The sequence below is a fragment of the Ranitomeya imitator genome, chromosome 1, assembly GCF_032444005.1.
Source record: "Ranitomeya imitator isolate aRanImi1 chromosome 1, aRanImi1.pri, whole genome shotgun sequence".
NCBI classification, from domain to species: Eukaryota; Metazoa; Chordata; class Amphibia; order Anura; family Dendrobatidae; genus Ranitomeya; species Ranitomeya imitator.
Window position 1 is genome coordinate 351,753,932 of NC_091282.1, and position 27,565 is coordinate 351,781,496.

At 42.9% G+C, this 27,565-nt stretch overlaps 1 protein-coding gene across 3 annotated transcripts in view; it reads right to left on the reverse strand.

Annotated features, from left to right (window-relative positions):
• Positions 1-26,070, reverse strand: part of LOC138672353 (rab5 GDP/GTP exchange factor-like) — a 44,437-nt gene extending 18,367 nt beyond the window's left edge. The window contains exons 1-8 of one of the 3 annotated variants that reach the window (XM_069760306.1): positions 25,346-26,016; positions 25,113-25,250; positions 23,687-23,910; positions 18,442-18,563; positions 17,384-17,529; positions 13,487-13,556; positions 6,244-6,379; positions 5,798-5,889 (exon numbers count right to left, since the gene is read on the reverse strand). In XM_069760306.1, coding sequence (XP_069616407.1) covers positions 5,798-5,889; positions 6,244-6,379; positions 13,487-13,556; positions 17,384-17,529; positions 18,442-18,563; positions 23,687-23,907 — 787 coding nt within the window. In that variant the 5' untranslated portion in view covers positions 23,908-23,910; positions 25,113-25,250; positions 25,346-26,016. Of the gene's footprint in view, positions 1-5,797; positions 5,890-6,243; positions 6,380-13,486; positions 13,557-17,383; positions 17,530-18,441; positions 18,564-23,686; positions 23,911-25,112; positions 25,251-25,345 lie in introns of all 3 variants that reach the window. The other 2 variants (XM_069760298.1, XM_069760303.1) reach the window with 2 other exon arrangements.
• Positions 26,071-27,565: the final 1,495 nt, after the last annotated feature.

The following is a 27,565-nucleotide window of genomic DNA, read 5'->3' on the forward strand; positions in this document are numbered from 1 at the left end:
CAAAAGACAGGAAAAAAGCTTTTCCTGATTCTTCTATTCCTTTCTATAGGAGAGCTTTTAAAAGAAGGCCGTTTGGCAAAAGAAAACAAGCAGAAAGGCCAACGAGATAGGCCACAAAAGAAGAGAAACAGAGAGGTACTATGTTTAGAAGACCCAACTTCCCAAAAGAAAATACTGAAGAACCAGTCAACCCAGTAGGGGGGTAGACAATTTTTTCCCCCACAATGGGAAAAAATAACAAATAGCTTGTGGATCCTGAGTATAATCAGAAAAGAAATAGAATTAGAATTCCTTTGGTTTCCCCACGATTCATTTTTTATAACATCCCTCGATTCGCCAATATAACAAAAGGCCCTTGAGGTGGAAATTCAAACCCTATTAACCAAAGGGTCTTGGATATAAGTTCCAGAGGGGCAAGAAGGTAGAGGATTCTACTCGCCCTTATTTCTAGTACCCAAATCCAATAGTTAATTTAGAACAATCATAAATCTAAAAAAGCAATTCATTTATTCGAAATCATAAATTTAAAATGGAGTCAATCAGATCCACCATTAAACTTCTTTTTCCAAATTGCATGATGGGGGGCATTGATCTAAAAGATGCATATTACCATCTCCCTATCATGACAGATACCAAAGCTACCTCAGGGTAACAGTTACATTCGACGGCGAGATCCGTCATTTCCAGTATACGGCCATGCCCTTTGGCCTCTCCACAGCAGCAAGAATCTTCACCAAGGTGATTCTGGAGGTTATGGCTTACATTCGTCAAAGAGACACCTTAATTGTGCCTTACCTAGATGACTTTTTTGTCATTGGAAACTCAGCTCTCCAGTGTGCTGAGTCTGACCGTTTAGCTCACGCGATTTCATCTTTACAGGATCTGGGCTGGATCATCAACTTCAAGAAGTCCAGACTTATTCCACATTCCCTCCAGACGTTTTTAGGGTTCCATCTAGACTCCACAAGCCAAAAGTGCCTTCTCCCTCAGGTAAAGATATTACTCATAGACAAAGTTGCAGCAGCGATGGATAAACCACGCATGTCATTGTTGGGATTCCTTACCTCCTGTACCCCAGCAGTTCAGTGGGCACAATACCATACCCAGACTCTGCAACACCAGATTCTCTAACAGGAAAGACGATTACTCGGTCATCTTGAGAAGAAAATGACCTTATCTCAGGAAGTCTTGACTTCTCTAATATGGTGGCTAGATTGTAACCATTTGGCGGGAGGTGTTCCGTGGGTAATAACACCATCCCATACTATAACCACCGATGCTAGTCCCAGCGGATGGGGCGCCCATATGAGAGATAGCTTCTGCCAAGGGTTGTGGGATACAGAGGAGATTCAGAATTCATCTAATCTTAAAGAGCTAAAGGCAATAAATTATACCATTTTCTTCCACAGCTCCGAGGAAAACATGTCAGAATTCTTTCCGACAACATCACAACAGTGGCATATCTAAACAGACAAGGAGGTATTCGATCAGAGACTCTGATGTCTTCCGCTGGAGAAATCTTGGACCCAGCCAAGAAACATCTGTTATCCCTTTCTGCGCTTCACATCAAGGGGGAAAACAACAAACAAGCAGACTTCTTAAGTCGATATACGAGGGCGATCCAAAAGTAATGATAATCGGTTATTTCTATTGCACACAGAAATTAAAATAAAATGTTTTCTTCTCTCTTAGGTACCCACTAGTCCAGGAAAAAAAAAATCACTTAAATAGACCACGATTCCCGGGAGCTACATTCATTTGAATATGAACTGCCGAGGAGTGAACATCAAAATGGAAAAAAACGAGCTCAGAGCTGTCATCAAATACCTCTGCTTGAAAAAAATGACTACCAAAGACATACACAGCGACTTGGTGAAAACATTGGGGACTCTTCTCCTCCATATTCCACAGTTGCACGCTGGGCCAAGGAATTTAAGCTGGGAAGAACATCGACGGAAGATGAACATCCACGTCCCGCAATGAAGAAAACGTGAAAAAAGTTGAAGAAGTTGTATTGGCAGATCGAAGAGTGACTATCAGGCATGTAGCTGAGGTCGCAGGGATCTAATATGGCAGTATTCAAAGAATCCTTGCAAAAGAATTGCATATGAGAAAGGTCTCCGCGCGTTGGGTGCCAAAAATGTTAACCGACGAGCAAAAGAAGAAACGAGTTGACATTTCAATAGCAAATCTCGAAAAGTTCCAAGCAGACAAGGAAAATTTTTTGTCACGTTTTTTGACCATGGACGAGACCTGGATCCACCACTTTGATCCTGAAACTAAACAACAATCGATAACATGGAAACGAACCGACGCCGAAGAAACTCAAAGTGTCAAGCTTAGCAGGGAAGGTTATGGCGTCCATTTTTTGGGACGCTGAATGAATTATTATGGTGGACTATTTGGAGCAGGGAGCCATTATTATGGGCTCCTACTACGCAGAACAAATAAGAAGATTGCGGGAGGCTATCAAGGAGAAAAGGCATGGCAAACTGCGGGCTGGAGTGCTGTTTCACCAAGATAATGCGCCGACTCACAAAGCTGCAGTTGCCATGGCTACCATTCAAGAAGCGGGCTTTGAACTGGTGGATCACCTCCCCTATTCGCCAGATCTAGCCCCCAGTGACTTCTTTCTCTTTCCTTGGCTCAAGGAACACCTCCGGGGCAAGAAGTTTGACGACAATAGCGACGTGATAACCGCTGTTGGGGATTTTTTTGAGGGTCAAGAACAAGAATTTTGTTCAAAGGGAATTCTAAGTTTAGAAAAGAGATGGACTAAGTGTATAGACTTGTTAGGAGTCTATGTAGAAAAATAAAAATTTTTTTTACTATATTCATTGTGTTTAGTATTGATTATCATTACTTTTGGATCGCCCCTCGTACATTACGGCAAGGGGAATGGTGCCTAAATCATCACATCTTCGAAGAAATAATATCCCTATGGGGTCATCCTCAAATAGACTGATTCGCCACAAGGAAAAACAAACAAGTACAGAGATTTGCCTATCTTTGGCAGATCATCTGGACATACTAGACGCTCTCCAAGTCCATTGGCGATTCAATCTAGCATACGCCTTCCCTCCGATAATACTATTGCCACAAGTCATTCAGAAAATCAGAGTGGAAGGAGCAAGGATGATATTAATAGCACCCTTCTGGCCCAAGAGATCATGGTTCTTGTTGCTACAAACCATGTCGATTTCAGACTCTTGGGTCCTCCCCTCAATCCCCAACCTACTCTTTCAGGGACCTTTCTTCCACCCTCAGGTGGACAGTCTCCACCTGACGGCCTGGAATTTGCAAGGCAAATGCTAAAATCAAGAGGGTTTTCAGAAGGATTAATTGATACACTTCTATAAAAGCAGGAAACAGTCTACCACAAAGATCTACTCTAAAATATCGATGAAATTCCTGCAGCCCCATACAACTTCTGATACTTCAGAAATTCCAATACGGCGCATCTTAGAATTCCTTCAAAAGGGAAAAGAACTAGGCCTATCCATAAATATGTTGAAGGTCCACGTGTCTGCTCTAAAGGCCCTCTATGGCCATAATATTGCAGGAAATAAATGGGTGTCCCGATTCATCACAGCTTGCGAGCGGATCAGTCCCGTTAATATTCCTAGAATCCCTCCCTGGGATTTAAACTTGGTCCTAGACGCTCTAACAGAACCACCTTTTGAACCAATAGACTCAGCTCAGTATCTCCAAAATACCTATCACTCAAAACGGCTCTCTTAGTAGCACTAACATCTGCTAGAAGAGTCAGTGACATCCAAGCCCTATCCATAGATCCACCTTTTCTACTGACGTTTCAGGATAGTTTGATTTTAAAATCAGACTCCCTATACCTTCCTAAGGTAGCAGGAAAATTTCACAGATCACAAGAAATACTTCTCCCCACCTTCTTTAGGAACCCCTCCACTCCTGAGGAACAAAAGTTTCACACCCTGGATGTCAGGAGAATAGTATTAAAATACATTGAAAGGACTAGAAGTTGGAGGCAGTGTAGGGCTCTCTTCATATCCTTCCAGGGCTGCAATAAGGGGTACGGAATCACGAGGGGCAAATTATCCCGGTAGATTAGGGAGGCTATTCGACTAGCTTACTCTGCGAGAAATGAAAATCCTCCTGAAGGCATAAGAGGGCATTCTACCAGAATTATTGCATCTTCCTGGGCCAAAAGAGGGGACGTTCCAATTGAAGCCATATGTAAGGCGGCAACGTGGTCAGACCCCTCTACCTTCTAAAACCACTATAGACTTGACGTCTCGTCAGCTTCTGACCTGGACTTTGGCAGGACTGTCCTCAGCACGGTGCCCCCCCCCCAGGTGATAGTCTCTGGAAATCTCTCCAGTAGGGTGCTTGTTGTTGCGGCGAAGGGCAAAAAGCTGGATTTACTTACTGGTAATACTCTTAGTGAGTCCACGACAGCACCCTCTCACTTCCCTCCCTGAAATGAATATAGCACGTACTAATAGGTCACTTTTCATTAAATATAGAGTAAATAAGTTGAAGTAATTCTATTTGACTAATACTCGCGGACCTCCTGATACTCTGAAATCCAAATAAGGAGGAGAGGTGGACCTCCCCCCTTTTATTTTCTGTAGGTTTCCTGTTCCTATGGGGCAGATCCCTCTCTCCTTTAGGGTGCTGTCGTGGACTCACTAAAAGAGTATTACCGGTAAGTAATCCCGACTTATTATTATTATTATTATGAAGGTGAATAAGTAGATACCTCAATATCTGAAAATCAATGACTTATTCCAGAGAAATCCATGTTTTTCATATATGTAAATTAGCTGTTCAGGGCTATGGGCCAGACACTGATCTGCATGAGAAAATGCCTCCAAAAGATTATTATAAAGGAAAAGGGTGTTACTAGTGTGACACATGCAACTAACACAGAACAGTAGAACTGAACTTTGTCTACTTACAAACAAAATTGCTGCAGCTCTCACAGCTCTGCTGTATTACTACAATATTGCAACCCTGTCTGCCGATGAGATGGAAGCTGAAGCTGAGAGGAACCTGCAGATGTGTCAGGTATAACCACACACACACACTTCTACAGTGAGATCAGGAGTGCAGCCATTACATATCAAACTGGCAACACCTCATTTCATTTAAAATAAGATCTGGAGGCTAAGTCTCAGGCAGATCAGTGTCCGGCCATAGCCCTGAACAGCCCATTTATGTATAAGAAAAACATGGATTTCTCGAGAATAAGACATCGGATTGCAGATATGAAGGCATCATTTTATTCAACTTCTTATGACCTGCATGTGCATATAGACTGCCTAGGAGGGTTGAATCCTGACAGATTCTCTTTAAAAGGATCTAACATCTGTTACCCCCACCGATCAGCTGTTATCTGCAGCCATATTAAACAGTGAAATAAACAAACCAATTGGGGTATTTATGTACAGTTGTGTTGTTCTACCCAAGAAAAGTGGATCTAAGTATAGAATTTTACTGTCTGACAAAGGATTCAATATATCCAACATGCGTAAAGCAAAAGTGGAACAATTTCCCATTGCAACCTATCAGGTTGCTGCCTTCATTTTTTAAAGAGTCCCCGAAATTTTTTGAGTTGCGCCATCTAAGCAGATTTCCCTTGCATTAGTTTATAGAATCCTCATAATGTTTACAGTACTAATCGATTCACCTAAATCTGTAAGGTTTTGTATATCACCAAATTAAACTTGTCCCACAGATGCTGGAATAGAATGAGTTGACTCAGTATAGTTTTATTAAAATTATTTCTATCATGTCAATAAAATTCTGTTTTTCTTACCAGTTGCAGCACAAGAGATCCCATTCTTTTCTTCCTCACTGTTGTCTTCTAGTGGGAGTTGAAGCATCCTTGACGTGACCCAACTCAATGACCTAAAACAGAAAATGTGGTCATAAGAAACACTGAAACCAGAAAAGGGGAATCATGAACATGACAAGATGCAAATGTTTTGTAGGCTTCGCACAATTAAATATTTTTCTTTCAATTGCTCTAGGTTCACAAACACATGCCCAAAACCATGGGGAGCCTCAAGTTACTGCTGCTTCCTCACTCAATGTCTCACAAAGATCTCTATTTAGAGATCACTCATTGCACCATCTGTTTTTCTCATCTTGGCTTCCAGCAAAAACAAAGTATGATCAATAGTCATTAGGTCGGGCATCTGGGGAAAAAGCCGTAATCCTACATTTACCAATGGCATTGGATACAAAATACACAGCACTTACTTGATGCGCTTTTGGAGAGAGAGATCTTTTTGTTCATCCTGGGAATTTTCCAGACAAAATACAGACTTATAAAGTCGTGTCATCACAAGTTTCTCAATATTATTCAACAACTGGTCTTTCTCATCTGACATGTGATCTAGAACAGATAAAGTACAAAAAAATACTGAGTTCTTGGGGTAACTATATATTCTACATGTCGACGTTGTGGTTTATGTGGAAGGTAAACATTCACAAAGATCCGTGTGTACATGAGCGATAAAATTATTTTAAGCGATTATGTGACTGGTTTCCTGCAGTTTTCCTCTCTGCAGGCTCTAATTTTCATCTGTATCTGACCTATTAAGTATAACCTAGCTGCTACAACCCCTGGCAAAAATTATGGAATCACCGGTCTTGGAGGATGTTCGTTCAGTTGTTTAATTTTGGAGAAAAAAAGCAGATCAGACATGGCACAAAACTAAAGTTATTTCAAATGTCAACTTTCTGGCTTTAAGAAACACTAAAAGAAATCAAGACCAAAAAATGTGGTAGTCAGTAATGGTTACTTTTTTAACCAAGCATAGGGAACAATTATGGAATCACTCAATTCTGAGGAAAAAATTATGTAATCATGAAAAACAAACAAACAAAAAAAAACCACTCAAACATCACTAGTATTCTGCTGCACCACCTCTGGCTTTTATAACAGCTTGCAGTCTCTGAGGCACAGACTTAATGAGTGTCAAACAGTACTCTTCATCAATCTGGCTCCAACTTTCTCTGATTGCTGTTGCCAGATCAGCTTTGCAGGTTGGAGCATTGTCACGGACCATTTTCTTCGACTTCCACCAAAGATTTTCAATTGGATTGAGATCCGGACTATTTGCAGGTCATGACATTGACCTTATGTGTCTATTTTCAAGGAATGTTTTCACAGTTTTTGCCTTATGGCAAGATGCATTATCATCTTGAAAAATGATTTCATCATCCCCAAACATCCTTTCAATTGATGGGATAAGAAAAGTGTCCAAAATATCAACATAAACTTGTGCATTTATTGAAGATGTAATGACAGCCATCTCCCCAGTGCCTTTACCTGACATGCAGCCCCATGTCATCAATGACTCTGGAAATTTGCATGTTCTCTTCAGGCAGTCATCTTTATAAATCTTATTGGAACGGCACCAAACAAAAGTTCCAGCATCATCATCTTGCCCAATGCAGATTTGCGAATCATCATTGAATATGACTTTCATCCAATCATCCACAGTCCACGATTCCTTTTCCTTAGCCCATTGTAACCTTGTTTTTTTCTGTTTAGGTGTTAATGATGGCTTTCATTTAGCTTTTCTGTATGTAAATCCCATTTCCTTTAGGCGGTTTCTTACAGTTCGGTCACAGACATTGACTCCAGTTTCCACCCATTCGTTCCTCATTTGTTTTGTTGTGCCTTTTCCTGTTTTGTAGACATATTGCTTTAAGTTTCTGGGCTTGACGCTTTGATGTCTTCCTTGGCCTACCAGTATGTTTGCCTTTAACAACCATCCCATATTGTTTGTATTTGGTCCAGATTTTAGACACAGCTGACTGTGAACCACCAACAACTTTTGCAACATTATGTGATGTTTTATCCTCTTTTAAGGCCGGCATCACACCAGCGAGTTTTACGGACATAAGAGCGCATAAAATACGTCCGTAAAACACGCCTAACAAACGTCCCAATTATTCTCTATGCCCCTGCTCCTATCTGCCGTATTTTACGGCTTTCTACGGCCGTAGAAAATCGCTGCATGCTGCGTTTGTCACCATATTGCGCAAAAAAAACGCCAATGAAAGTCTATGGAAGCCAGAAAAATACGGATTACACACGGACCAGCAGTGTGACTTGCGAGAAATACGCAGCGGTGTTAGAGAGAAAAGCCGGCAATTCAGTGCGGTGTACAGTAAAATCACACTGACAGCTTACAGTAGAATAGGTAGAATAAATGTGTACACATAGAATAGATATAGGGGTTAAAATATTTTACAGCCAGGAGCTCTGCTAATGCAGCAGTGCTCGTGGCTGCAAAACCCCGGGGAATGAAGGTAAAGTAGGTCAATGACCTATATTTACCTTCATCCGCGGTGATGCGCCCTCTGCTCTGGGGTGGCTGGGGGCAGATGTTTTTAGCCTTGGGCAATAACCGTGGACCCTCTCTAGACTATTAATATCTGCCCTCAGTCACTGGCTTTACTACTCTGGCGGAAAAAATTGCGCGGGAGCCCACGCCAATTTTTTCTGCCATTTAACCCTTTAATTTAATAGCTAGAACGGCCAAATTTTGCATATACACACTACTAACATTAGTAGTGTGGAATATGCAAAAAAAAAGGATATGACATGGTTTACTGTATGTAAACCATGTCTCATATCATGTCGGCAATTGAATTACCGGCTTTAAAGCTATCTCATGCTGGATGAAATATTAATATATATATATATATATATACATATAAGTGTCTACTGATTATATATATATATATATATATAAACTGATAAACATACATATATGTTTTTTTACACATGGATCCCTTGTATAGCCGTATGTCGGTTTTGCAAGCCTGCGAGAAAAACACGCAGTACGGATGCCATACGGATTACATACGGAGGATGCCATGCGCAAAATACGCTGACACACCCTGCCTACGGAGGAGCTACGGACCACTATTTTGGGGACTTTTCAGCGTATTACGGCCGTAATATACGGACCGTATTGTCATAATAATAATAATCTTTATTTATATAGCGCCAACATATTCCGCAGCGCTTTACAGTTTAACAGTTTCAAACACAAAAGTCATAAGTAACAACGTTAACAATACAATAATTAAAGCAAAATAAGACAACCCTGCTCGTGAGAGCTTACAATCTACAATGAGGAGGGGGCTGTCTTGTCTTACACAGAGTGTGACGCCGGCCTAAGAGTTTGATAATCCTGTCCTTTGTTTTGACATCTCTCGTGTTGGAGCCATGATTCATGTCAGTCCACTTGGTGCAACAGCTCTCCAAGGTGTGATCACTCCTTTTTAGATGCAGACTAACGAGCAGATTTAATTTGATGCAGGTGTTATTTTTGGGTATGAAAATTTACAGGGTGATTCCATAATTTTTTCCTCAGAATTGAGTGATTCCATACTTTTTTCCCTATGCTTGGTTAAAAAAAAAGTAACCATTACTGACTATCACATTTTTTTGTTCTTGATGTCTTTTAGTGTTTCTTAAAGCCAGAAAGTTGCCATTTGAAATAACTTTAGTTTTGTGCCATGTTTGTGATCTGCATTTTTTCTACAAAATCAAACAACTGAATGAACATCCTCCAAGGGCGGTGATTCCATAATTTTTGCCAGGGGCTGTATGAGGTCTCATACACAGCACAGCGGCGTTAGGAATTGTTGCTGTGAATCCAGCACTAGGGTGACCTAATACACACACTCTAAAGCAGCAGCACAGTCTCTCTTTCACTTTATGTAAGGGTAGGTGCACACGATCAGTAAACGCTGCGGGTTGGACTTCTGCAGCATCCAACCCGCAGAGTCCAGATGTTACAGCACAGTGGATGGGATTTAAAAAAAATCCCCTATCCACTGTGTGTCCAGAGATGCCCATGGCTCACCTGCAGAGATGGACATGTAGCGCGTCTCTCCAGCCAGCCGCATGTCTATTTATTTCACCCGCACAATGTATTGGATGCATGGTTCCGTGAACACATGCGGATTCACCTGCATTCAATAGACAGCAGTGCTTTGGGCGCAGCGGACATGCAATGCATCCAAAGCGCTGCCAATTGCTGATTGTGTGGACATACCCTAAGGGTACCGTCACACTATACGATTTACCAACGATCACGACCAGCGATACGACCTGGCCGTGATCGTTGGTAAGTCATAGTGTGGTCGCTGGTGAGCTGTCACACAGACAGCTCTCCAGCGACCAACGATGCCGAGGTCCCCGGGTAACCAGGGTAAACATCGGGTTACTAAGCGCAGGACCGCGCTTAGTAACCCGATGTTTACCCTGGTTACCAGCGTAAAAAAAAAAAAAAAACAGTACATACTTACATTCTGGTGTCTGTCCCTTGCCCGTCTGCTTCCCGCACTCACTGACTGCCGGCCGTAAAGTGAAAGCACAGCACAGCGGTGACGTCACCGCTGTGCTCTGCTTTCACTTTACGGCCGGCAGTCAGTCAGTGCGGGAAGCAGACGGCAAGGGACCTGACGGACACCGGAATGTAAGTATGTAGTGTTTGTTTTTTTTACATTTACCCTGGTAACCAGGGTAAACATCGGGTTACTAAGCGCGGTCCTGCGCTTAGTAACCCGATGTTTACCCTGGTTACAAGCGAACGCATCGCTAGATCGGTGTCACACACACCGATCTAGCGATGACAGCGGGAGATCCAGCGACGAAAGAATGTTCCAAACGATCTGCTACGACGTACGATTCTTAGCAGGATCCCTGATCGCTGCTGCGTGTCAGACACAGCGATATCATATGGATATCGCTGGAACGTCACGAATTGTACCGTCGTAGCGATCAAAATGGCACTGTGTGACGGTACCCACCCTAACACTTCTCCTTTCCATACTCTCTCCATAGACTTCAGTAGGCAGCTGTAAGCTTATCCCTCATTGAGTTGGCTCAAAACAAGTGAATAGTGAGTTCAAGAGGCTCACTGGTGGAGAAAGACATTTTACAATCGGAGAAATATACATTTTACAAAGTTTCTTATATTTACTATAAATTTATGCGAAGTCTGTTGAAACAACAGCAACCATTTAATATTGACAACCAATATAAATTTAAAAAGGTTGTCCGGTCTCACCATACTGATGATCAGTCCACAAGATAGGTCATCATATGAGAGGATTGGGGTATGATCATCCAGCACACCCACTGATTATTTGCGCCGGTTTACACTGGATGAAAAAACACTTTGAATGGAACAGCAAAGTGCGTCTATATTCAGTGTATCGCGGCAGCTGCCGAGTTCTGCAGAACAGATCTTATTCTTTTTCATTCCTGTTTCGAATACACTTGATATCCAATGCTGAATTAGATACATTATTAGATGCATTATGTCTGTGTCCAAGGACTAGAGTACACCACACACATTAGAAAGCTGTTGGCCAATAATTTGGCTGACAGTCATCTCAGCCTGCTCTTCTATTCTCAGGAGCGCTCATGTGTTCATTATGAGAGAGCCGGCACCAGACATGTCTGATAGGAGGTTATCTGCGATCAGTGGTCTGAAATTGGACATGCCAACAATAAATTGTCTGTGGCTATCATACACATTAGATTGTCAGCCAAACCAATCAGTCTAATGTGTATTTTTTTTTTTTTTTTGGGGGGGGGGGGCGCTGCTTTTCACTTGTATCCTATTTAGGAAACTTTTTTCAACAGGAAATTAAACATCATATTCAGACTGACTTTATGATGAACCTGCCTTTCACATTAGAAAAGATAAACAGATTAACTTAAAATGCTTTGGGAAACAAAGGAGCTAAAAAACATTTCACCCTTTAATGGACATGGTCAGACTAACAAGGGGCAATTAAACACATGCACCCTTCAGCTCCTATTTACAAAGGAGAACAGAGCAGCACCATAAAGAGATCAGGATGAAACATTGCTTTGACAGATGGAAACCTTTTATTGATTTACAATCCCCAATTGCTACATGGTTGAAATCTTTCAGTACACAGACCTCAGTGAAGGAAAGTCTGTAGCCTGCTTGTTGTACATGTGTAACTAGATTCTAAATGGGAAACTACAGTAAAACTAAAATAGTATTTTATGAAAGTCATATGGTCCATTGTGTTGAAGCTAGTACTTTTAGGCTATGTGCACACGTTCAGGTTTTTCCGCGCTAAAAACGCTATAAAAACTCATTAAAAACGCATACATTATGCATTCTATCATTTAGAATGCATTCTGCATGTTTTGTGCACATGGATGCGTTTTTTTCCGTGAAAAAAACGCATTGCGGTAAAAAAATGAGCATGTTCATTATTTTTGCGGATTTTCTGCATTTTTCCCGCAATTCTATGCATTTGGGAAAAAACGCGGTAAAAACGCATGCGGATTTCTGGCAGAAATGTCCGGTTTTTGTCAGGAAAATTTCAGCAAGAAATCTTGACGTGTGCACATACCCTTACCATTACTACACAAACATTTCCACATATATATTTATTCATTTTCGGACCCCTTCATATGTCTGTGTTTCCAGTACGTGTGGCATCTGTTTTTTTTCCACATGTACCATACGCACCCATAATAACTTATGGTGCTGGTCACATATCCGTGTCTTTACATGGATTGTGTTCTGTGCAAAACTAATGGAGACATGTCCATTATTTTCTGGCAGCATGGATGATAAGGGCGACAATAAGTCTATGGCTCCGTGAAAAATACTTACAGCATACAGATGGCATCCGTGTGACATCCAAGTTTAATATTAGAAAGTATAGAAGAAGCTTTGTAATTTATCGCTTTCTTCATCCATACCGGAAAAACACTAAATGACACACTGATGGTAAAAACGGACACAGATAACACCAATACCGTTTTCTTACATTCGTGTTTTATACGGACATGTGAAGGGGCCCTGACTTGTTTATATATTAATTCCACAGCGCTTTACAGACATCATTATCACTGTCCCCATTGGGGCTCACACTCTACATTCTCTATCAGTATGTCTTTGGAGTGCGGGAGGAAACCGGAGTACCCGGAGGAAACCCACGCAAACATAGGAGAACGTACAAACCCCTTGCAGTTGTTGTCCTTGGTGGGATTCAAATCCAAGACCCCAGCACGGCAAAGCAATATTGCTAACCACTGAGCCACGGTGCTGCCCAATGACACATACATTCTAATATACAATACTACTCATAGCTAAATTGAACCTTACAGCAGGATTTACACTTAGAAGGCATTAGTAGCTCATTATCAGCCTCCAAATAGTTTTTAATGATCCGCATATAATCCATATATTATACCCTATTGTTGTAAATATATGTATGATTTAAATAAAATATATAATCTAATTCTAGATGTATTTTGATATTGGATATTATTTTTAGAGCTTCCACCTAAAACATAAAAATACTAATATAACAAATTCTGTTTTCTTTAATGTTTCGAACACTTTATAATATACGTTTTCAATAATGAGAAGTGAAGGCTGTATTTTTATTGACTGTACAGTTTGGATTCTCTCACCAGGGTAGTAGAGCACAATTTGTTGGTAGAAGCTTTGTACTTCTTCTGCTTTTTTGTCCACAGTTATATGCTGGAAGACAAACATTATTTATGACTCATACATCAATCTCTTAATGAGAGCGACATTACAAGGACACCGAAACCTTCTGGCTGTTATGTGCAAATTTTCCGCAATTCTTTTCATTGACGGACTATCTTCTCCCACATTAATCTCAGGACACAAAGGGGATCACAATCTATTTCTTTTATAAAAATAGACAGATACACATACAATGGGGCCATTGCACGCCAATTAACCTGAATATGGTTTTTAGGCATAAGAAAAAGATATATAAATAACAGTAGATATATTGATACATATATTGTTATGCTGCTCTATCATTACATCAGTATCAATATGTTCTTATGCTTTGGAATTTATCCCATGCTTAAAAACCATGTTCAGGTTAATTGGCACTGTATGTGTGTATTCTATATAGGAAATAGAGACTGATGATGGAGAAGACAGCTAGCGAAAAGTATTATCTATATACACAGCACAGTGCAAATGTTTTAGGTAAAAGGGGAAAAAATGCTGCAAAGTAAGAATGCTTTAATAAATAAAAGCACTAAATGTTTACTTTTATCAATTAACAGAATGCAAAATGAACAAACAAGAAAAATCTAAATCAAATCAATATTTGATGTAACCACACTTTGCCTTCAATACTGCATCAATTCTTCTAGTTACACTTGCACAGTTTTTGAAAAAACTCAACAGGACGTTTGTTCCAAACATCTTGAAGACCAAACCACAGATTTTCTGTGGCTTGCACAGATCCTTTTGTCTCTGCATGTCATCCTACACTGACTCAGAATGGGGGAGGGGATAATTTCCAGATCACTGGTGGATGGACAGCTAGGACCACCACCGATCCAGGGCTCTGAAGATCCTTGTGTGAAAGGAGCAGTGATTGATCGCGCGCACTGAAGCTTCCTTCATATTTAAAGGGTCTCCCACCGAACACATCTTGGACATATTCAGTTGGGAATTGCAAAGGGAGCTGACAACAGCAGATCTTGACGATTTTCGTGCCCAAGTGCATTCAGCACGGCAAAAATGTTCTTCAGAAAAACATGAATCTCATTGATGGACAAGGCATGTAAGTGCGTGTATTTCTGTGTGTGGTGCTCATACTCAAGACGTGCTGGAAATTTCCATGATTTCACCATTTGCATTTCATTAAAGGGGATGTCTGGGACTTTTATACTGATAGCCCATCCTTAAGATAGGTCGTCAATATCTGATTGGTGGCGGTGCTACACTTGACACCCCCTGAAGATCAGCTGTTCTTGGTGGTGGCCTGGTGTTATGGAGCTAAACATTACAGCATGGTCAACTGCATAGTGGCCATGACCGAGTACTGCACATCCACCCCCATCTGAATCAATAGGAGGTGAATGTGCAGGACCAGGCCACAGCCACTGTACAGTTGACAGAGTTCTGCAGTTCTGTTCTGCAATTGAGCACATCTGGCCTCCTCTGGCACTGGGAAATCCAAGATTGACAGGATGGGGGGCAGGTATTGGTGAAAAGTCCAAGACAACCCTTTTAGCATATCAATAGAATCCGCTATATTCATAGTCCCACAATTTTTCCTTCTTTGTGTTACAATTTTGAAGTTGATGGGCATATATAGATAACCAAATTTGATATTCAGGACACCAGGAAAGCTGATAGCATTTTAGTAATCATGTATCTAGATATGTTGTCCAAAACTAACAAAAGAGGCGCTCTCAATGACCACTTTTTAAAGAGTATGTAAATGTTTGCTCATTGTTTTCATATATTAGACACCCTGAAAAGCCCTGTAGATTTGTGGAGATCTGGGTCTTAAGACCCCGACTGATTGCTCAAACCACTGAATAGACGTGCTCAGCTTAGGGTACTTTCACACTTCCGTCTTTATAAAGACGTTGCAATGCGTCGTTCTGTGCAAAAAACGCATCCTGCAAAGTTGCCCACAGGATGTGTTTTTTGCACTTAGACTTGTATTACCAACGCATTGCGACGTATGGACACAAGTTCCATACGTCGTGCACTGGATGCGTTGGTAATTGGCGGACCGTCGTCACAAAAAAAACGCTCAATGTAACGTTTTTTTGTGCGACACGTCCGCCATTTTCAACCGCGCATGCATAGCCGAAACTCCGCCCCCTCCTCCCCGAACTGCAGAATGGGCAGCGGATGCGTTGAAAAACTGCATCCGCTGCCCACGTCGTGCAGTAATTTCACAACGTCCGTCGGTACGTCAGCCCAACGCATTGCGATGGGCCCGTACAGACGGAAATGTGAAAGTAGCCTTAGGCATCAGCATGCACACAGTGGTGCTTCCATCGAAGACGTGTAACATTTTGTGCATGCTCATGCAGGAGGTGAGCACATCTTCCAAAAAAAATTAACAGACATTTAGCTACACTTAAAAAAAAAAATGTTTACGTTGCACAAAGTCAGTATTTTTAGGATCATTGTTATCCTATGCTTTTACCATACATAAGTCAAAGAATTTGATAGATTTATTGTATTCAACAGTGACTGCCCTAATAATCCATCTGACTTTAATAAACTAATCATCTTTGACAGATATTCACTAAAGGCCCCTTCACATTTAGCGACGCTGCAGCGATACCGACAACGATCCGAATCGCTGCAGCGTCGCTGTTTGGTCGCTGGAGAGCTGTCACACAGACCGCTCTCCAGCGACCAACGATGCCGGTAACCAGGGTAAACATCGGGTAACTAAGCGCAGGGCCGCGCTTAGTAACCCGATGTTTACCCTGGTTACCATGCTAAAAGTAAAAATAAACAAACACTAGATACTTACCTACAGCTGTCTGTCCTCCAGCGCTGCGCTCTGCTTCTCTGCTCTCCTCCTGTACTGGCTGTGAGCCGGAAAGCAGAGCGGTGACGTAACCGCTCTGCTTTCCGGCTCACAGCCAGTACAGGAGGAGTGCAGAGCACAGCGCTGGAGGACAGACAGCTGTAGGTAAGTATCTAGTGTTTGTTTTTTTTTACTTTTAGCATGGTAACCAGGGTAAACATCGGGTTACTAAGCGCGGCCCTGCGCTTAGTTACCCGATGTTTACCCTGGTTACCAGTGAAGACATCGCTGGATCGGTGTCACACACACCGATCCAGCGATGTCAGCAGGGAGTCCAGCGACGAAATAAAGTTCTGGACTTTATTCAGCGACCAACGATCTCCCAGCAGGGGCCTGATCGTTGGTCGCTGTCACACATAACGATTTCATTAACGATATCGTTGCTACGTCACAAATAGCAACGATATCGTTAACAATATCGTTATGTGTGAAGGTACCTTTAATCTAAGCATGTAAGGCAATGCGTTTCGTGTGAGTCAGGAGGTGCTCTCAATGTATATGTTGACATGCCCATAATGTACAAAGGTATGCCAAATTAGTGCCCTTTTGACACAAGTTACATCCGTATACTTTTTTTTTATTTTAACAGACGTTAGATGGCATTGCTCAGTTCTAACCCTCAAGTACAAAATGAACAAAGGCTTAACAGGAACGCTTATGTTTCCATGTAGCGAATATTCTGCAGATTTTGGGCGGGAATTTATGGTTCGTGAATTCGGGTTTAGATTTCAATAAATGCATAGGGTGAAATCTGCAGCATAGCTGCCCCAATGTTGATGTACCCCATTTGTTTGTTTTTTTTCTAAGACATGCTCATTACTGTCTATACTGCAGCGTGTCATCAACAGATATAATCTGAAAAGAGAGTACGAGGAATATGATTTTCATATAACTTAAAAATATATTCATTATTGATACAATTATGGAACATGGGAGTATTTCCTTATATTTTCCTTATTGGTCACTCAAGACTCACGTTCGCATCTTGCATCCTCCGAATGAAATTACTGCAGAGACTTGATAATGGCTGCGCTTCTGGACTGCGCAGAACTTTGAGAAATTCTGAAAAATCCCCTCGAGCGAGTGAGAGAAGGCACGGCCGGGAAAAGTGCAATACAGAGCCTGCAAAGCACGCAAAACATTGCATGATTTATAATAATAATAATCTTTATTTTTATATAGCGCTAACATGTTCCGCAGCACTTTTACAGTTTTGTACACATTATCATCACTGTCCCCGTTGGGGCTCACAATCTAGAATCCCTATCAGTATGTCTTTGGAATGTGGGAGGAAACTGGAGTGCCAGGAGGAAACCCACGCAAACACGGAGAGAACATACAAACTCTTTGCAGATGTTGTCCTTGGTGAATTTGAACCCAGGACCCCAGTGCTGTAAGGCTGCAGTGCTAACCACTGAGCCATCATGCTGCCCATTATGATCATAAAAAGGAGTCTCACAACTTAGGCTACTTTCACACTAGCGTCGGATTCGGCTCGTCGCATTGCGTCGGGCCGAGATTCCGACGCTAGCGTTTGTTGTGCTGCACAACGGATGCAGCGGACGCATTTCTCCGGCGCATCCGCTGCCCCATTGTGAGGTGCGGGGAGGTGGGGGCGGAGTTCCGGCCGCGCATACGCGGTCGGAAAAGGCGGTACGTCGGCTGCAAAAAACGTTACATTTAACGTTTTTTGCTCCCGGCGTTCCGCCACAACACGGCGCAACCGTCGCAATACGGTTGCGACGTGTGTCAATACGTCGCAATGCGTCGGTAATGTAACTATGGGCCAAAAACGCATCCTGCAAACAACTTTGCAGGATGCGTTTTTTCCCCTAAACGACGCACTGCGACGTATTAAAAAAAACGCCAGTGTGAAAGTAGCATAACAAAACATTAATTTTCTACAGCAAAAAAAGGTCAAAAAAACTTTTTAGAAATATGTCTCCACAGCGATCTGATTGTCTGTAGAATTTCTAAACAGGTTTTATACATACCTAAAACAAAAGAAAACTTTGCGCATGAAAACCAACTTACCTGATTCCTCACTTCGGACATTATTACTGGTGACATCCGGAAAAGTGTTGTTTCTATTTAACCGCTGTGTAGTCGTATCCATGTCAGGTTTAACGTGCAGATTCCCTGTCTGATGTCTAAAACTGAAGACAGAATCGCATTACGTGAATATACCGTAAATGATGATACTTGTTAATAAGTGCACAGCTTCCAGGTCATAATATATACCGTATGTACTCGAGTATAAGCCGAGATTTTCAGCCCATTTTTTGGGGCTGAAAGTCCCCCTCTCGGCTTATACTCGAGTCATACCCAGGGGTCGGCAGGGGAGGGGGAGCGGGGGCTGTCTAATTATACTTACCTGCTCCTGGCGCGGTCCCTGCACGTCGCTGGCTCCCCGGCGCCCAAGCTTCTTCCTGTACTGAGCGGTCACATGGTACCGCTCATTACAGTAATGAATATGCGGCTCCACCTCCTATAGGGGTGGAGCCGCATATTCTTTACTGTAATGAGCGGTAACGGTGACCTCTCAATACAGGAAGAAGCTGCCGGCGCCAGGGAGCCAGGGACTGCACAGCGCCAGGAGCAGGTCAGTATAATGGGGAGGGGAGCGCAGCGCGATATTCACCTGCTCCTCGTTCCGGCGCCGCTGCGTCTTCAGCGTCTTCTGCAGTGACGCTCAGGTCAGAGGGCGCGGTGACGTGGTTAGTGCGCGCCCTCTGCCTGAACGTCAGTGCAGAAGACGCTGAAGATGGAGCGGCGCTGGAACGAAGTCAGGTGAATATTGAAAGTGCCGGGGGCCTGAGCGATGGAGAGGTGAGTATGTGATTTTTTATCGCAGAAACAGCAAATGGGGCAAGTGTCTGTATGGAGCCATAATCAACATTTGTGCAGCACTATATCGGGCAAGTGTCTGTATGGGGCCATAATCAACGTTTGTGCAGCACTATATGGCGCAAATATCTTTAAGGAGCATCTTATGGGGTCATAATTAACATTTGTGCAGCATTATATTGGGCAAATGTGTCTATGAAGCATCTTATGGGGCCATTATTAACCTTTATGCAGGATTATATGGGGCATATTTTAATATGGAGCATCTTATGGGGCCCATCATGAACTGTATGGAGCATTATATGGGGCTCTTGATTCAATATGGATATTAAAAAACACTTAACCTACTGATGTCTCAATTAATTTTACTTTTATTGGTATCTATTTTTACTTTTGACATTTACCGGTAGCTGCTGCATTTCCCACCCTAGGCTTATACTCGAGTCATTAAGTTTTCCCAGTTTTTTGCGGCAAAATTAAGGGGGGGGGGTCGGCTTATACTCGAGTATATACGGTAGTTCTCTAATATTCTCCAAAGAAGGGGTAACCCCTTAATGTGCGATTAACCATTTCCATCTGAAATAGTTTTATGTCAAAAGATCTTGGGGGTCATAGCTGTAGGAGCAGCTAATCTTATGTTCATTAATGCTGTAGTATTACAGGAACAATGCAGAACAAGTTTATGCAGTATATTAGGAAAGAACATCACTGGGTGAGCCCGACATTCTAGCTGTAGGTACCCTGTAATAACAGGGTTCACATATACAGTATCTCGTTCCTTGGATTGCCATCAACCTTAAGCTAAGTATACAGTTAGGGCCAGAAATATTTGGACAGTGACACAAGTTTTGTTATTTTAGCTGTTTACAAAAACATGTTCAGAAATACAATTATATCTGTAATATGGGCTGAAAGTGCACACTCCCAGCTGCAATATGATAGTTTCCACATCCAAATCGGAGAAAGGGTTTAGGAATCATAGCTCTGTAATGCATAGCGTCCTCTTTTTCAAGGGACCAAAAGTAATTGGACAATGGACTCTAAGGGCTGCAATTAACTCTGAAGGCGTCTCCCTCGTTAACCTGTAATCAATGAAGTAGTTAAAAGGTCAGGGGTGGATTCCAGGTGTGTGGTTTTGCATTTGGAAGCTGTTGCTGTGAGCAGACAACATGCGGTCAAAGGAACTCTCAATTGAGGTGAAGCAGAACATCCTGAGGCTGAAAAAAAAGAAAAAATCCATCAGAGAGATAGCAGACATGCTTGGAGTAGCAAAATCAACAGTTGGGTACATTCTGAGAAAAAAGGAATTGACTGGTGAGCTTGGGAACTCAAAAAGTCCTGGGCGTCCACGGATGACAACAGTGGTGGATGATCGCCGCATACTTAATTTGGTGAAGAAGAACCCGTTCACAACATCAACTGAAGTCCAGAACACTCTCAGTGAAGTAGGTGTATCTGTCTCTAAGTCAACAGTAAAGAGAAGACTCCATGACAGTAAATACAAAGGGTTCACATCTAGATGCAAACCATTCATCAATACCAAAAATAGACAGGCCAGAGTTAAATTTGCAGAAAAACACCTCAAGAAGCCAGCTCAGTTCTGGAAAAGTATTCTATGGACAGATGAGACAAAGATCAACCTGTACCAGAATGATGGGAAGAAAAAAGTTTGGAGAAGAAAGGGAACGGCACATGATCCAAGGCACACCACATCCTCTGTAAAACATGGTGGAGGCAACGTGATGGCATGGGCATGCATGGCTTTCAATGGCACTGGGTCACTTGTGTTTATTGATGACATAAGAGCAGACAAGAGTAGCCGGATGAATTCTGAAGTGTACCGGGATATACTTTCAGCCCAGATTCAGCCAAATGCTGCAAAGTTGATTGGACGGCGCTTCATAGTACAGATGGACAATGACCCCAAGCATACAGCCAAAGCTACCCAGGAGTTCATGAGTGCCAAAAAGTGGAACATTCTGCAATGGCCAAGTCAATCTCCAGATCTAAACCCAATTGAGCATGCATTTCACTTGCTCAAATCCAGACTTAAGACGGAAAGACCCACAAACAAGCAAGACCTGAAGGCTGCGGCTGTAAAGGCCTGGCAAAGCATTAAGAAGGAGGAAACCCAGCGTTTGGTGATGTCCATGGGTTCCAGACTTAAGGCAGTGATTGCCTCCAAAGGATTTGCAACAAAATATTGAAAATAAAAATATTTTGTTTGGGTTATGTTTATTTGTCCAATTACTTTTGACCTCCTAAAATGTGGAGTGTTTGTAAAGAAATGTGTACAATTCCTACATTTTCTATCAGATATTTTTGTTCAACCCTTCAAATTAAACGTTACAATCTGCACTTGAATTCTGTTGTAGAGGTTTCATTTCAAATCCAATGTGGTGGCATGCAGAGCCCAACTCGCGAAAATTGTGTCACTGTCCAAATATTTCTGGCCCTAACTGTATGTGGAAAGGGTGACAATCTACTGGAAAGTTACAGATGATAATATGCTGTAGAAATAAATGTTCTGCAATATGTTTGCCTTTTAATGACTGTGTCGTTTCCCTTGGATATTTACACAGTGAGAGTGCCTAACTTTTGTTAGTTAGTAGTATTTAAATACAACAGTCAGAAAAAATGCAGATAACAGTAAAATGTGGACGTTCACCTTTCACTTCTGTCTAATGGGGAAGTACATATAAATTCTCCAGGCAGAGATCATCCAGGGAAATATAAAGCTCAGTGAAATTTAGTGTCCCCAGAAGAATGCTTCTGCTTTTTATATCACTTTTTTTGTTTTGCTTTGATCAGAAAACTTAAGGTACCTTCACACTAAACGATATCGCTAGCGATCCGTGACGTTGCAGCGTCCTGGCTAGCGATATCGTTCAGTTTGACACACAGCAGCGATCAGAATCCTGCTGTGATATCGCTGGTCAGGGCTAGAAGGCCAGAACTTTATTTGGTCGCTGGCTCTCCCGCTGACATCGCTGAATCGGCATGTGTGACACCGATTCAGCGATGTCTTCACTGGTAACCAGGGTAAACATCGGGTTACTAAGCGCAGAGCCGCGCTTAGTAACCCGATGTTTACCCTGGTTATCATCCTAAAAGTAAAAAAAACACTTCATACTTACCTTCCGCTGTCTGTCCTCCGGCGCTCTGCTTTCCTGCACTCACTGTGAGCACAGCGGCCGGAAAGCAGAGCGGTGACGTCACCGCTCTGCTTTCCGGCCGCTGTGCTCACAGCCAGTACAGAGAAGCAGAGCGCCGGGGACAGACAGCGGAAGGTAAGTATGAAGTGTTTGTTTTTTTTACTTTTAGGATGGTAACCAGGGTAAACATCGGGTTACTAAGCGCGGCCCTGCGCTTAGTAACCCGATGTTTACCCTGGTTACCGGCATCGTTGGTCGCTGGAGAGCTGTCTGTGTGACAGCTCTCACGCGACGCTGCAGCGATCAGGATCGTTGTCTGGATCGCTGCAGCGTCGTTTAGTGTGAAGGTACCTTTAGTCTATTTCCACTTAAAGATTGCAAGTCGTGACAGATTACTGGATGAAATAGTGAATCTAGATCTATAGTTTGCAAATAGCCTCTTCAGAGAGGATGAAGATTTGAACCTTTACTGAGCCTTGCCATACGACTTAGGATGCTTTCAGATTGCGCTTAGCTTCACGCTCGTGGGTCCCGTCGGGGCTTGCGTCTGATTCCCTCTGTAAAACGGGATTTGGATGTGCGCTCTGCCGTACATCATTTTCGGGAGTATATGCCTACTGGAGGCGGCCAACCACACATAGTAGACAGTGTCTGCCTCCGATAGGCATATACGCCCGGAAATGATGCACAATAGAGCGCACGTTCACTCTACCGGAACCATTATAGTCCATGGCCCTGTAGGCGCATATGTCGAGTTCCCATTTTGTTGGGGGGGGGGGGGGAGGGTTCGGGCACAAGCTCCAACGGGACCCACGATCGTGAAAATAAGCGCAAAGTGAAAGTTTACTAACTTGGCCAATGGACCGGGTTCTGCGAATGTGGTGGCCGACGGTTATGGGCAGCGAAGACAATTCTACTTCAAGAATTTTTTCACTCTAATACCGCATAACCAAAGATAAGCAACTCCATTGTTCTCAATTGGTACATTCATTTTCTATTCATAGCAAAAGCAGTCAGCCCAGAGAGAGGTCCCAAAAAATGAATTATGGCTAAATAGCTCACAAGTAAATGAGATTTTGTGTATTTATCAAAAGCACTGGCTATTACGTAAAGATTAAAATTTACTAGGGGATCATAGCTGTATTACATGAGATCAGCAACATAAATAGCAAACAGAGAAAAGAGGAGACACAAAATGTGACAAACTCAAGACATCTAGGCGGCTCATATTGGTCTCTCCTGATGAACAGTGATTTGGTTGTGCAGATTACACCTACCCGTCCGCAAGAGGCTGGGCCTGCTGCCTCTGCTGGATCCAACACCTGGAACAATACCCGTGCCATGCTGGATTACCATAGAACCCACAGTTCTTCCTACACATCTCTGCTTGGTAGAGAAATCCTTGAAGTTGGAAAGATGCATTGTCAGCGTGAAAGTGGGGAAGAGTCTGATCCTCTGGTAATGGTCTGGCTTTATGTTCTGGGGATGCAAAACTCATAATCTGTGAAAATAAAAAACCCAGTGAGTAACTTTCTCAATATCTACACCTATGTGCTATTTATTAGTATAATGTGAATGCTTCATATACAAGGTGAAAAAAAAAATAAAATAATATTATATATATATATATATATATATATATCCATTCAGACCACAATGACATCATGGCTTCTGATAGCCATCACTGTGGTTATTGATCCAGACAAATCCTGATGACTCCTATTGGTGTGCAGGTCCCTAGTATTTTTGAGAGAAATATTCTTGCAGATTGCAGCATTCATGCTATCAAAAGTATTGGAAGGTAAAGTGAAAACACTAAAGTGAGCAAAATATTATGGCCCCCAATCACAATAAATGACCCAACAACGACCAAGCATCATAAATTTATGGTGTTTGGCCCTAGACTTTATCCCTGAGCCACTGTAAGTTTACCGGGAGAGGCTGAAGTTCCTGCAGTCTGTTTAGAAGCAGGTCTGATCAGCAGGTGTCAGACACAGCCAGGGTGTATGCGGAGAAGACAGAATCGGTTTATTACCGCTTTAGCTTTCTCTTTTGCAAGATGCACAGCAATTAGTAAGAGCTGTGCTTCAAACAAAAGCATCAGCATGGCGGGGTCTCTTCTGGGTCCCAGGAGACCCAGATCAGACCTGCCAGTGACTTATGTCACTGTGGTGAGCCATTTTCTCCTATAACTGGGGATTACCAATGAATGCCTCACTTATAGCTTAATCCAGCAGTATGCTGGAATAAGCTGCACCTCATAGCTAACCACAATGACATCAGCATTAGCATCTGAAGAACCTCGTGTGAGTACAGATATTGAGATAGTAGCTGCCGGCTAGGACAGTATTTCAGGCCCGTGTCCCACTTGCGTGTGCAATGCGAGAAACTCACATCAATACCCAGCACCGCCGCCGGCACTCGGGACCGGAGTGTGCGGTTGCATGTATTTCTATGCAGCTGAATGCTCCAGTCCGACTCGCCGGCATCAGTGCTGGGTATTGATGCGAGTTTCTTGCATTGCACACGCAGGCGCCATAGAAGCACTTACAGAGTCCAGGGATGTATGACCGCTTTCCTCTAGTCTACTGGATATTGCAGGTATCACAACTGGTGATTGAACATATGTGAACATTCACAGTAAGTTCTCATGTGGCTGTAAATTCAGGTTAATTACTGGTTATCTTTGTTAGTAATCATTACCTTGTCACATTTGCGCAAAAAAAAAAATAGGGTTTCTGCAACATGTGAAGTTTTCTAAAAGGTTGACTTATCTCCAATAAATCTTTTGCATGGGTGAATATAACCTTACTGTTCCAATAGAAATAGGGGATGTTATAACTAAAAACAAAGAACAGAACGCTTTCTTAAAAGGGTTGTCCACAACTATCTATGGAACCAGCATGGTGATGAAATACAAAAAAAAAATAGATTACCCGACTACCGATCCCTCGCCTGTTTCTTCGTTCTCACATGTGATCACTGCACCGAGGCACTGGGTACACCCTGTCCTAGTTGCACACGATTGCTGAAGCCGATCATAGGCTGTGGCAGTGACGTGTTGGTGGCCGCAGGGTCACTGAGGATATGGGATCTATGTGCCAGAAGTAGAAGCGTGAAGCCCTGCATGGACACTAAGGGAATGGTAGAGGGGGGGCCATTTGGGGGTTTTTACCCACCACTAATGCTGTGCCAATTTTTTTTCAATAAAAGTTTAAAGTTGAGCTGAAAACCTAATTTTGACCTGAATCATCAGAAAATAAGAAATGCTGGAAAACAGAAGAATGCAGTCACCTATGAATTAACAACCTTTCCTGTTCGGCAGGCTGAACTACAGCCGACCTCTCTGTCAGGGGTCACTGGAGGCCCTACTGAGGCCACCAGTACAGAGTCTGCAGGAGTTTTACACATATGCCATGTTGTAAAGACTATCTGCCCGAGTGAGAGAAGTATTGGATAGAAGACACAGCAGGAAGGAGCAGCCCTCTGCTAACATGCCCGACACAAGCCCCCCATCCCGCATACACACAGCACTCCCCGCCAAATACCATGCGATCACTGCCAGCGCCGTCACCAGCTGTCACATGCCCACGGATCAGCTGATCACTCAGTTCCGGGTCAGCGCCTGCCAACAGCCCGGAAAAGCTCGACAGGAAGCGTCCTGCTGTTACTATGGCGACTGCAGTCACGTGCTGAATGACCGAAATCGTAAACTGGAGGGAGAGTGAGGTCTTCTCCGCTAGGAGGCGCTAGAGGAATGAGTCTGTATGTGCCGGGTTACCTATCCCGGTGCCATGCAGTGCACTGCTAACCTGGCAGCCCGGTGTCTTTTACCACATACGTGTCGCCCACTGATTTTTTTTCACCAGCAGTCATTTAAAAAAAACAAACCGTGACGTAGTTTAGAAGCAGGTGACGAGTGACTGAGGAGAATTGGCGCGCACCGGAAGCTGCCCCTAATGGTGGTAGACGAGTATTACCGCTGCTCACCTTGGTGATGTGCTGTCCTGAGGAAAGGAGAGTGAGGCATGAAATACGTTTTTAGATTTTTTTTCATCTACCTTTATGAATAGTAGAGAAAGGACTGTGGTGAAAATGTGTTAAGTGTGTCAATTTGTGTCAGATTAGTGGTGCTCGCCCTGTGGCAGCGCAAAGAGCGGTGAGGGGGCAGCTAGTTTTCTGTTTTGACTTTTCATCGCTTTGTACCTCCACCTAGCTGTGTATGAGGGCTTGTATTCTGAGGTGAGTGTTGCACTTTATCAACTTGTATTTACCACAGAATGTAAAGTCTAAGTAATAAGCAGCACATTCAGTGAATCTTTTATTAAAGGGAATCTGTCACGGCCATTTTTCGCCTATAAGCTAAGCCCACCGCCATCAGGGGCTTATCTACAGCATTCTATAATGTTGTAGATAAGCCCCCAATGTATCCTGAAAGATAAGAAAAACAAGTTCTATTATACTCACCCAGGGGTGGTCCTGGTGCGGTCCAGTCCAATGGGCATCGTGGTCCGGGTCCGGCGCCTCCCATCTTCATGCGATGTCATCTTCTTCATTGCTGGTGTCGCGGCTTTGGTGCAGGCATACTTTGAGGGCAGAGCAAAGTACTGCAGTGCGCAAGCGCTGGGAAAGGTCAGAGATGCCAGACGCCTGCGCACTGCAGTACTTTGCTCTGACCTCAACAGGGCAAATCAGTACGCCTGCGCAGGAGCCGTGGCAGGAAGAAAAGAAGAGGACGTCATTGTATGAAGATGGGAGGCCCCGGACCACGACACCCATCGGACCGGACCACAGCAGGACCGCTGGGTGAGTATAATCTAACTTGTTTTCTTATCTATAGGCCGGCCTCACACTAGCAAGTTTTACGGACGTATGAGAGGTGCAGAAAATACGGATTGCATACCGTACAATGATTCTCTATGGCCCAGCTCCTATCTGCCGTATTTTACTGATCCGTATTATACGGTCTTCTACGGCCGTAGAAAATTGCAGCATGCAGCGTTTGTCACCGGATTGCGCAAAAAATACGCCAATGAAAGTCTATGGGGGCGAGAAAAATACGGATTACACAAGGACCAACAGTGTGACTTGCGAGAAATACGCAGCGGTGTTCTAGCAAAAAGCCGAAAATTCAGTGCGGTGTACAGTAAAATCAC